The 13,661-nt window shown below is 42.8% G+C and overlaps 1 protein-coding gene across 2 annotated transcripts in view; it reads left to right on the top strand.

The window, feature by feature from the left end:
- The window catches only part of farsb (phenylalanyl-tRNA synthetase subunit beta), a 47,469-nt gene extending 34,410 nt beyond the window's left edge, over nucleotides 1-13,059 (top strand). Inside the window, exons 17-18 of one of the 2 annotated variants that reach the window (XM_034206412.1) lie at nucleotides 11,212-11,359; nucleotides 12,095-13,059. In XM_034206412.1, the coding sequence (XP_034062303.1) occupies nucleotides 11,212-11,359; nucleotides 12,095-12,830 (884 nt within the window). In that variant the 3' untranslated portion in view covers nucleotides 12,831-13,059. Of the gene's footprint in view, nucleotides 1-11,211; nucleotides 11,360-11,395; nucleotides 11,557-12,094 lie in introns of those variants that run through there. The other variant, XM_034206413.1, reaches the window with a different exon arrangement.
- The last annotated feature ends 602 nt before the right edge of the window (nucleotides 13,060-13,661 follow it).

Raw genomic sequence — 13,661 nt, 5'->3', positions numbered from 1 at the left:
CCGAAGCTGAGTCGAGAGCTGGAGTTCAATGAAAGCTCAGATTTGCCTTCTTAAATAGTTTGGTTGGGTCCCTCACTTCCGTTTCGCTTCTCATGCTCTGATTCGCTAGCTGAACAGCCAATCAGTGATTTATTTTGCCGACAGCCTTTGGCCGACGAATCGGTGGGCAGTCGGCCGAAAAATCAAATCAAAGTTTATTTATAAAGCACATTTAAAAGCGATTTTTGGTCGGGCCAAAGTGCTGTACATGTAATAAATACTACAATCACTTAAACACACATTACTACAATCATAATAAAACAGATATATAGAAAACACAGGGAAAAGTCAGGAGTCGTGCTCCGCTCTGACTGAAAAGGTGTCGGCGACTCGGCACGGCTGAAAAGACACGACGGTGCGGGACACACCAATCTGAGTAGGGCGTGTCGACGCTCATCGTCAGCCTGACGCCCATCGACGGCCAAAATCGGCTTGATGTGTCCGGGCCTTTGTATTGGCTACCTAGCTTACTTCGTCTTCTTCATCAGCCAGCATCCTTGGTATCTGTTGTTCACTGAGTCGATTCCCTCCCATCCATCTTGATGTTTCATCTCTTTATGACCATTTATTAATGAGTTACTACCATTTCTAATAAGGCTTAGCAGCACAGATAAATGTGGGCTCACTATTTGGCAAGCAACCGGTCACAGTTGCCCTGTTTATCATGTCTTATAAAAGCTTATTAATGATTTATAAAGTGTTCACAACCTAATTAATACATGAATTACAAACTATTCATAAACCCTTTATAAGGGTAGTCTTATTGTAAAGTGGTATCCATTTTCCTTATAGGGTTGCTTTTTTAAATTGCATCCACGTGTTGCATACCTATTTCAATGTTTTACTCACTGCTAAAATGGCGTCTCCTTCTGCTTATGAGCAACTCCTAATAATATGATGATAGTGGATGAAAACACGCATTTAATCACATTTTCTTCAGCTAATTTACTGAAAATGTGCCATACATTTGAATAAGAACCTAGGTGACTTATCAATGTAGGTTCATAGCTGTTACAGGATGAGACATTGCTTTACTGCAGGATCTTGTTGCTCCAGTAAGACATCGTGAGTTTTCTCTCCAGTTTCAGTGAACATGAAACTATGAAGGTTGGCAGCAGCAGGCGGTTATTATCTCTGTGATGAAACACCCTGAGAGTTGGAGGAGAGTGGGTGGGAGGCGACCTGGCTGCAGTGCGAGGGTTTTCATTGACTGATTGGTTATTTAAGATGTACCACCGTGGCTATTTATATAGTTGCCATGGCATCCCTGAGCAGATGACGTGTGACCCGACGCAGATTACACCCATTTAATACAGATAACACACCCAGGAGGGGATGGAAATAAACGGCAGAACATCCCTGCTTCAGATGCCTCCACACACACACACACACACACACACACACACACACACACACACACACACACACACACACACACACACTCAGTCACTGACACACACACTCAGTCACTGACACACACACACAGTCACTGACACACACACACAGTCACTGACACACACACACCGTCACTGACACACACAGTCACTGAGACACACACACACCGTCACTGATACACACACACACCGACTGATACACACACACACCGTCACTGATACACACACACACCGTCACTGACACACACACACCGTCACTGACACACAGTCACTGATACTGACACACACACACCGTCACTGACACACACACACCGTCACTGACACACACACACCGTCACTGACACACACACACCGTCACTGACACACACACAGTCACACAGTCACTGACACACATACAGTCACTGACACACACATACAGTCACTGACACACACACACCGTCACTGACACACACACACCGTCACTGACACACACACACCGTCACTGACACACACACACCGTCACTGACACACACACACCGTCACTGACACACACACACCGTCACTGACACACACACACCGTCACTGACACACACACACCGTCACTGACACACACACACCGTCACTGACACACACACACACCGTCACTGACACACACACACCGTCACTGACACACACACCCCGTCACTGACACACACACACCGTCACTGACACACACACACCGTCACTGACACACACACACCGTCACTGACACACACACCGTCACTGACACACACACACACACAGTCACACACACACACAGTCACTGACACACACACACCGTCACTGACACACACACACACACACCGTCACTGACACACACACACACCGTCACTGACACACACACACCGTCACTGACACACACACCGTCACTGACACACACACACCGTCACTGACACACACAGTCACACAGTCACTGACACACACACAGTCACTGACACACACACAGTCACTGACACACACACAGTCACTGACACACACACAGTCACTGACACACACACAGTCACTGACACACACAGTCACTGACTTACACACACACACACGCACACACACACAGACACACACACTCAGTCACTGACACACACACTGTCACTGACACACACACAGTCACACACACACACACACCGTCACTGACACACACACACAGTCACACAGTCACTGACACACACACAGTCACTGACACACACACAGTCACTGACACACACACAGTCACTGACACATACACAGTCATTGACACACAGTCACTGACTTACACACACACGCACACACACACACACACTCAGTCACTGACACACACACTGTCACTGACACACACACAGTCACTGACACACACACACACCGTCACTGACACACACACACCGTCACTGACACACACACACCGTCACTGACACACACACCGTCACTGACACACACACCGTCACTGACACACACAGTCACTGATTCACACACACACACACACACACCGTCACTGACACACACACCCCGTCACTGACACACACACACCGTCACTGACACACACACACCGTCACTGACACACACACACCGTCACTGACACACACACACCGTCACTGACACACACACACCGTCACTGACACACACAGTCACACAGTCACTGACACACATACAGTCACTGACACACACATACACAGTCACTGACACACACACACCGTCACTGACACACACACAGTCACACAGTCACTGACACACATACAGTCACTGACACACACATACACAGTCACTGACACACACACACCGTCACTGACACACACACACCGTCACTGACACACACACACCGTCACTGACACACACACACCGTCACTGACACACACACAGTCACACAGTCACACACACACACACCGTCACTGACACACACACACCGTCACTGACACACACACACCGTCACTGACACACACACAGTCACACAGTCACACACACACACACACAGTCACACAGTCACACACACACACACACACACAGTCACTGACACACACACACCGTCACTGACACACACACACCGTCACTGACACACACACACCGTCACTGACACACACACACACCGTCACTCACACACACAGTCACACAGTCACTGACACACACACAGTCACTGACACACACACAGTCACTGACACACACACAGTCACTGACACACATACAGTCACTGACACACACACATACAGTCATTGACACACACAGTCACTGACACACACAGTCACTGACTTACACACACGCGCACACACACACACACACACACACACATACACACACGCACACACACATACAGTCACTGACACACACACACACACACACACATTCCGTCACTGACACACACACACACACACACACACACACACACACACACACACACACACTCGTCTTCATCCATAGTTATGAGTTTGTAAGCAGTGGGCTCTGGAACCCATTAGCAAGGCAGCGTGGGAAGAAGAAGCAGTGCATTATGGGAGAATGCTGTGTGTGTGGGTCTGTTGTCATGCCAGCCTACTGTATCTAGTCAGAAAGACAGAGATTTGTTTGTGTGTGCAAGTGTGTGTGTGTCTTTTGAACAAAGTCAGCCTCCCTCACATGTACACAAACACATTTTTATTTGACTCTTGATGGACTCTTTTGTTCCATCTGAACTCAAGTGACCTTTACTTCCCGACACTCGGATACATCTTGGTCCTTCGTGTGTGTGTGTGTGTGTGTGTGTGTGTGTGTGTGTGTGTGTGTGTGTGTGTGTGTGTGTGTGTGTGTGTGTGTGTGTGTGTGTGTGTGTGTGTGTGTGTGTGTGTGTGTGTGTGTGTGTGTGTGTGTGTGTGTGTGTGTGTGTGTGGTGTGTGTGTGTGTGTGTGTGTGTGTGTGTGTGTGTGTGTGTGTGTGTGTGTGTGTGTGTGTGTGTGTGTGTGTGTGTGTGTGTGTGTGTGTGTGTGTGTACTTACCAGGAAGAGTAGATGTGATATTTTAAGCCTTCTGCTTATGGAATAAAAACTAACCTGAACTAGAATTGATTTTACGTACGGATATATTTTTATCACAAGTGTTCATTTACTGAAAATAATCACGGTTTTGTTTCATTTTTGGAATAAATTCATATCCACCGATCATTTATAACCAATGTTGGCACACCATGTATTATGAAGAGAACACGAAATTATGAGGGGCCGTGTAGGCCAAAATTCAAACTCACCTCACACACACACTACTGACAACATCTGGCCTTGCACACACACTACTGAAATACTCTCACATTCACTACTGAACACCTCACACACACGCTACTGAACACATCTGGCCTTGCACACACACTACTGAAATACTCTCACATTCATTACTGAACACCTCACACACACACTACTGAAAATTAAGCCTCACACACACACTACTGAAATCCTCTCACATTCACTACTGAACACCTCACACACTACTGAAAATTAAGCCTCACACACACACTACTGAAATCCTCTCACATTCACTACTGAACACCTCACACACACTACTGAAAACATCTGGCCTTGCACACACACTACTGAAATCCTCTCACATTCACTACTGAACACCTCACACACACACTACTGAAAACATCTGGCCTTGCACACACACTACTGAAATCCTCTCACATTCACTACTGAACACCTCACACACACACTACTGAAAATTAAGCCTCACACACACTACTCAAATCCTCTCACATTCACTACTGAACACCTCACACACACACTACTGAAAATTAATCTCACACACACACTCCTGAAAAACATTTTACTGAAAGGTTCTCAGTAGGGAATGTGCATGTGTTTCACCTATGTGTGTGTGAGGGGATTCTTGCTGTAACGGAAGTCATTCTAATGTAACGGAAGTCATTCTAATGTAACGGAAGTCATCTGCTAGTGGTCTCTTTGCTAGCCCCGTTAGCTTCATTAGCTCCAGGCTGCTACTCGGACGTGTTTGTTGTGTTGATGCCTGGTGGAGTATTCTTCATTGAAATATCGCACTTGTCTTATGGCTCTGCGGTTCAAACAGACCGTCTATGAATGCAGTTTATTCGGTAAGTGAAATTCAAGCACTTTATTTCTTACTTGTCTTTTTATTCAGCTAACAAGCGAGACGAAGCTACATCTGTGCAAACGATGCTATCCGTAGCATACAAGTTAAAACATAATAGAGAAGTGTAAAACATTAAGAAGGATTATACTGTAAAACATAAGGCTTCTCGGTGAGGTTGGTAAAATAAGGTCATGCTTGTACATTAGTTAGTTTGCTAGTTAGGTAACTGTATGCATTGTTATTGTTAATTTAAAATAGCTATGCTCGACGATGCAGACAGCTAGCGTCACATTAGTGTTGAAGAGCAGAGTATGAGATTAACCCATAGATTAACCTCACTATAAGATCTGTGTATCTGAAAAATATGAATCTCACATTTCCAGTTGGTTCCATAAATAACGTTGACGTAGATATTGCAATATGGTTTGTTGAGCTGGAGTTGATTGTTGAAGCTTACTGGTTAACGTTCATCATATTAAACGAACGAACCCAAACGTTGTTGTTTTTATTAATATTATTACCAATACTTACTTAGCATTTTATTATCATAACACTGGAGAAACCGACTTATTGTGGCAGCAGAACGTGAACATGTAACTTAATGCCTGCATTTGAGGACGAAAAATAGCTCAGTCAATGCTTTAGGGACAAGGAAATGATTTGTTTAAATATTAGATATGACGTTATGTGTGCTTCTGTGACAATGAAGCTTATTCATTGCATTACATTTGTTGAAGTTGTTTGTCTTTTACCCTTACGTGTGTGTTACAAATGAATGTGAATATGGCATAGTACAAATATTTAAATTGACTGTCTCATGAAAAACGATTCTAAAATAAAAAGGACCCCAAAGTGAGTCAGCAAAACTTTCAATAATAATCTAAGGTATTGAGTTTTGGGATGTTACTTGCATACAAATCTATAAATGCCTTAAGGTTTCTAAAACATACAATATGTGGTAAATTCAACAGTGGACCCAGCAAAGATTCACATTTTTGCATGATTTGTTATTGATTTGTTGCTGTCACTTAATTTTAATAAATTCAAGTCAAGCTTAGTTACATGTGATGGTAGCTATATGCTCTTACCTGTGTGCCTCCTCCGCAACCAGACTGTATTCAAACTCTTAAGTACCAGTTCTATCTACTTTAAACAATTAAAAAGACAAAATCAACTACATTTATTGATATACCAATCTTTATTTTTGGGGCCTCTTCTTCTTTTAAATTAAACTTTCAGACATGAGATATTGAAATACAGTAATAGTTTTGTCTATTTAAAAAAGAATGAGCCATTCCTTACAGTTAACTTCATATTTCTTATTGTCTAAAGCATTTATGACACACATTTCCCCCTCATATTCACAGTGTGGATCAATTGAGACAGCGTGCAGAGACTTTGGGAGAAACCTCAGCATGACGGATGTCCTGTCTGTGGGTTTGGCTGGAGAGGACTGAGGTGGAGAGGTCTTTCTCTGGGAGGAGGGCCAGGCCTGATGGAGGAGGACCAGGCCTGATGAAGAAACCCCCTAACTGCATCTGTGAGCACATACTGGGCTCAGCTGTCACAAACAAATGATGGTCCTGTTTGACTTTGTGTTCACAATAAAAGTGTAGTTTCTTAATGAATGTCCTGTATTGGTCTTTAATCTGAAATCAGCTTTTCATTTTCTTCTTGCCCCTCTGAGAAAACGGTGAGGCAGTTGTGTCCTTCAGGTATGTCCTTTCCTAACAGAAATAACAAGAAACATATGACATTATTGCAGAGCAAGTGTGTTATTTATGAAAGGTTTGTTTATTTAGCGGCTGTAGAAATAATGTATTTTTTTAATTTTAATGTGTTTTTTTAATTCATCACTTTGTACTACAAAGATAATCAGATTATGAATGAACAGTCTGCAGTTAATCAACATTAAAATATCTTATTAAATAATATTCAACTGCTCGGTTGTCTCACTGCAAGAACCACTTTTACAGACAATATGTAGACAAATGGTAGCAATTCTCACAATGTAAAATAATAATTGCCTTAAATACATTGAAATGTGAAAGCTGATTATAGTTGTTACTTTATCTATTTAAACCAGAACGTTTCTCGATTCTTTGTACAGTATGAAAGGAGTCTTTGTACCTTTGAGTCCATGCTGAAGTTCACTGATGTTAGGAATAGGTCTGTCTCTCGTGGTCAGCATCCTCTGGTCTGTCTGCATCACCTGGACACTTTAAACAAACGGATGTATATGTAAAGTAACAATGTGTTGGTCACAGACTTTTTTTTACATGCAAATGTCATGTGATAATCTTTTTGTTATCCTTAAAAAAAAGTGCTGGATATCAAAGCCCACACACACGTAAGGGTAAAAGACAAACATCTTCAACAAATGTAATGCAATGAATAAGCTTCATTGTCACAGAAGCACACATAACGTCATATCTAATATTTAAACAAATCATTTCCTTGTCCCTAAAGCATTGACTGAGCTATTTTTCGTCCTCAAATGCAGGCATTAAGTTACATGTTCACGTTCTGCTGCCACAATAAGTCGGTTTCTCCAGTGTAATGATAATAAAATGCTAAGTAAGTATTGGTAATAATATTAATAAAAACAACAACGTTTGGGTTCGTTCGTTTAATATGATGAACGTTAACCAGTAAGCTTCAACAATCAACTCCAGCTCGACAAACCATATTGCAATATCTACGTCAACGTTATTTCTGGAACCAACTGGAAATGTGAGATTCATATTTTTCAGATACACAGATCTTATAGTGAGGTTAATCTATGGGTTAATCTCATACCGTACTCTGCTCTTCAACACTAATGTGACGCTAGCTGTCTGCATCGTCGAGCATAGCTATTTTAAATGAACAATAACAATGCATACAGTTACCTAACTAGCAAACTAACTAATGTACAAGCATGACCTTATTTTACCAACCTCACCGAGAAGCCTTATGTTTTACAGTATAATCCTTCTTAATGTTTTACACTTCTCCATTATGTTTTAACTTGTATGCTACGGATAGCATCGTTAGCACAGATGTAGCTTCGTCTCGCTTGTTAGCTGAATAAAAAGACAAGTAAGAAATAAAGTGCTTGAATTTCACTTACCGAATAAACTGCATTCATGGACGGTCTGTTTGAACCGCAGAGCCATAAGATAAGTGCGATATTTCAATGAAGAATACTCCTCCAGGCATCAACACAACAAACACGTCCGAGTAGTAGCCTAGAGCTAATGAAGCTAACGGGGCTAGCAAAGAGACCACTAGCAGATGACTTCCGTTACATTAGAATGACTTCCGTTACATTAGAATGACTTCCGTTACAGCAAGAATCCCCTCACACACACATAGGTGAAACACATGCACATTCCCTACCGAGAACCTTTCAGTAAAATGTTTTTCAGTAGTGTGTGTGTGAGGTTAATTTTCAGTAGTGTGTGTGCGAGGTGTTCAGTAATGAATGTGAGAGGATTTCAATAGTGTGTGTATGACGTTAATTTTCAGTAGTGTGTGTGTGTGAGGTGTTCAGTAATGAATGTGAGAGGATTTCAATAGTGTGTGTATGACGTTAATTTTCAGTAGTGTGTGTGTGAGTTGTTCAGTAGTGAATGTGAGAGTATTTCAGTAGTATGTGTGCAAGGCCAGATGTTTTCAGTAGTGTGTGGGTGAGGATTTCAGTAGTATGTGTGCAAGGCCAGATGTTTTCAGTAGTGTGTGTGAGAGGATTTCAGTAGTATGTGTGCAAGGCCAGATGTTTTCAGTAGTGTGTGTGTGAGGTGTTCAGTAGTGAATGTGAGAGGATTTCAGTAGTGTGTGTGCAAGGCCAGATGTTTTCAGTAGTGTGTGTGAGGTGTTCAGTAGTGAATGTGAGAGGATTTCAGTAGTGTGTGTGCAAGGCCAGATGTTTTCAGTAGTGTGTGTGTGAGGTGTTCAGTAGTGAATGTGAGAGGATTTCAGTAGTGTGTGTGCAAGGCCAGATGTTTTCAGTAGTGTGTGTGTGAGGTGTTCAGTAGTGAATGTGAGAGGATTTCAGTAGTGTGTGTGCAAGGCCAGATGTTTTCAGTAGTGTGTGTGTGAGGTGTTCAGTAGTGAATGTGAGAGGATTTCAGTAGTATGTGTGCAAGGCCAGATGTTTTCAGTAGTGTGTGTGTGAGGTGTTCAGTAGTGAATGTGAGAGGATTTCAGTAGTGTGTGTGCAAGGCCAGATGTTTTCAGTAGTGTGTGTGCGAGGTGAGTTTGAATTTTGGCCTACACGGCCCTTCATACGAAATGCAGCACAGTCGCGCCCACACTTTGGATTTCATCAATACAAATGTTTTCTAAAATAAGAGACAATGATTTTGGCGTGTCCTCGGTATCTGCAGATAAAGGCTTGAAATGAAACATATCCTCCGTTATTACATGCTAACTCCTTACATGAATATAAACACGCGTTGTACTCTCTCTGCATATTAACGGTAATAATAAAATGTTAATTACACAACAAAAAACTGATTTCCTCTTCAATCAGTTGCCCAAAAAAGTATGTACGCGTATCGGCATTGAAGATATACAAAAATAACCTTTTCAAGATATTGGCAAAATCCCATTATCTTTAAATGAATGCTTTTGTTCGTGCAAAGACATTTTAAGTTGTGCTTTCTGCAACTACAACGTGGCAGAAACATGATCCAATAATCACCCAGACTGAACAGATGGTGTGTTAGATCAGTGGTTCTCAAACTTTTTCAATCATGTACCCTCTTTGAAAACTAAATTCAGCCAAGTACCCCCTGATCAGCGCAAACACAATTTGTTAGGGAAGAAAAGCCTATATAAAGAGGTACAGCACAGCGCTGAACCATCGGTGTCTGATTTATTAAAACAACAACATTGTAACTGAGAAACACTTAAATGCTACATTTCTAATGTTTACAATCCATCACTAAATTCATGGCAAACCAATTTTAACATCATGCAATAACACTAAGACGACATTAGTTGCTTTGAACTGATCTTTTTAATAAGTTGTACAATGTAGTGAAACATGGGTTTGTGCTTCACTGAGGATCTTTGTCATTCTGACAGCGAGGCAACCTGCAGTTATTACACTTGGTGTTTTGAAATATGTGTAACTCTGTTCATATAAAAACCCACACTGCTCAAACTTTCTTCCTTTTCCTAAACTTTTTTTTTTCATTAACATAAAATAAATCTCACGTACCCCCTGCAGTACTCCAACGTACCCCTAGGGGTCCGCGTACCCCCATTTGAGAACCACTGTGTTCGATAGTAGCACACGGGGCCAGAGGTCAAGGTAATCAAGAACAATCATGCATGGCAATACAAACAAAGCTTTGGTTCCCCTTCTGATGGGGTTGTCCTGTAGGAATAAATAGATTTAGCTTATTTTGGAATAAATCAATGAACACGGATATCCGCTCATCATTTACAACCAATGTGGGCAAACAATTGATTATGAAGAGAAAAATACAGGATCAAGAAATGCAGCCCAGTGGCGCCCACACTTTATGACGTGCCGAAATCACTCAAAGGATTTCATTAATACTCATTTTATTTCAAAAATAGGGATGCACAATGATCCACTTTGTCCTCAGTGGAAATGAAACGTATCCTCTGTTATTACATGCCAATTCCTTACATGAAATGAATGCAGTGTTTCACATACACTGTACTTTGTCTGCATCTTGATAATAATGTTATGTTTTTCTCTCAGATTCCACCTTCTTCCCCGGCCGCTGCGCCGAGATCTTCGTGGGTGGGAAGAGCGTCGGACGTCTCGGCGTTCTTCACCCGGACGTCATCACCCGCTTCGAGCTCACGATGCCCTGCTCCGCCGTGGAGATGGACATCGAGCCCTTCCTGTGATTTAAACCTTAACTCTAAACCCCCTACCCAAAATAATACAACATACTTTCTCTGACAAAAATAGAAAGCAATAATGAAAACCAGGCTTGACATTTGTTAAAAAGATAACCCGTGTTTGGATGTTGTGGTGGGCGTTTGCTGCATGGTGTTTTTTTACATCAGAAGAATCGAAAATGGACATCGAGCCCTTCCTAATCTCAAACCCCCTACCCAAAATAATACAACATACCCCCCGACAAAAACAAGACACAACAATCAGGCTTGAAATCTGTTAAAAAGATACAAGGATGTTGTGGTTGAAGTGTGCTGCATCGTGTTAAGAACACATCAGAATAATTCAAAATGGACGTCGAGCCCTTCCTGTGATTTCCCCTTCTTAATCTTAAACCCCCTACCCAAAATATATATAACATACCCCCCTATTCTCTGACAAAAATGAGAAACAATAAGGAAAATCAGGCTTGAAATTTGTTAAAAAGATAACACATGTTTGGATTTGGATCAGAAGAATAAAAAATGAACAAGGAGTCTTTTGTGTTTTCGGTGTGTGTGTGTGTGTGTGGGCTTGTTTGTGTGTGTGTGGGCTTGTTTGTGTGTGTGTGGGCTTGTTTGTGTGTGTGTGTGGGCGTCATGCATGCCTGCTCTTGATTTCGGTGTCTTGGGGTTAGTTAGTGAGTGCATGCTTGTTAATCTCAGTGACTCATTGCTACCTGTCGCCTTGGTTCTTCCAGTGGCCACCCTGCAGAAACCACGCTCACACACGACGTCCCGCTGCACGAAGTCATCAAACACCACTTCCCGTCGCAAGTTCCCAACTCCCCTCCAACTTCTACCAAAACGGTGTTCGGCGACGTGAGTTCTGCCGCCGGTCTGAAGGTTCTCGATGATTTTCTGGCGGATAAAAGCTACATGGAGGGTTTTGAGGCAACTCAAGCCGACTCGACGATGTTCGACGCCATCCCATCCGCCCCTTCTTCGACTTTTCCCCACCTTTTACGCTGGTACAACCACGTCAAGTCCTTCCTGAGGGAACGAGCCAACCTCCCGTCCGCTAAAAGTCAATTCGTCCTCGAAGAAGATGACGATGACATCGATCTTTTTGGCTCGGACGACGAAGAAGATAGCGCCGAAGTGGAGAAACTTAAAGAGCAGCGTCTCGCCGAATACGCCGCAAAGAAATCCAAGAAACCAGCTCTCATCGCCAAGTCGTCCATCTTGTTGGACGTAAAGCCGTGGGACGACGAGACGGACATGGCGAAGATGGAGGAGTGTGTGCGCAGCGTCAAAATGGAGGGGCTTCTGTGGGGGCAATCCAAGATGGTGCCCGTGGGATACGGCATCAAGAAGCTGCAGATAGGGTGCGTGGTGGAGGACGAGAAAGTGGGCACGGATCTGCTGGAGGAGGCCATCACCGCCTTCGAGGAGTACGTTCAGAGTGTGGATGTGGCCGCCTTCAACAAGGTCTGATTCATCATGGAGACGCAGAGTGGTATCTGATGTGAAAAGAAACACAACGTTCAAGTAGTCCATTTAAATAAAGCCAATAAAGCTTGAACTCAGTGGTTCCATCTGATGTCTAGATATAGGTGATAATGAAACACAAGTCCTTCTGGAAAGACTGTTGATCCTTTAATACAAAGTACTACGCATGTTTTCCTTTTAACATCTAATAAAGCCATTCTGACTTTTCACTTTCCAGCTTTGATCCTTTTCTTTATTATCAGAGCATACATTCCCATGGTAGGACATTTTAAACAATTAAGGGAAACTTTCTTAACATCTTGGGAATTCCATTCTGAGATTTCTTGGTGCTTTTTTTTGCCCTTTGCCCCCCTTAGTGTCTGACATTACTGTGCAGGCAACATTCGATTGAATTTATTGACTCTTTCATTCAAGGCAAGTTACAATACGTGGAATCAACCTTAAAGTTCCCATGTCATGCTTTTCTGGTTATTACCCGTCCCCTTGTGTGTTATGAAGGTTTTTATGCATGTACACGGTCTGCAAAGTCACAAACCCTCAAAGTAGCGAGTAAAACTCTAACACAGAGAAGACCTGCCTATGATGCCCCAGAACGCCTCGTTGGAGATTTCTCTTTTTCCATTGTTTACTTCTTGGGTATAGCGACGTAACGGCTTCCCAGATTGGTCCAAATTGACCAATCCACGGAGCCGTTACGTTTAGACCAATCCGCAGAATTCCCAATCCGCAGAATTCCCAATCCGCAGAATTCCCAATCCTCACACACACTCGGCAGGACGTTGCGAGGCTCGCTGCTGCGAGGAGCGGACAGTGTGA

The sequence above is a fragment of the Gymnodraco acuticeps genome, unplaced genomic scaffold (assembly GCF_902827175.1).
Source record: "Gymnodraco acuticeps unplaced genomic scaffold, fGymAcu1.1, whole genome shotgun sequence".
Lineage (NCBI taxonomy): Eukaryota > Metazoa > Chordata > Actinopteri > Perciformes > Bathydraconidae > Gymnodraco > Gymnodraco acuticeps.
Note: the sequence above shows the minus strand (reverse complement) of the source record. Positions and strands in the feature narration are given on the sequence as shown.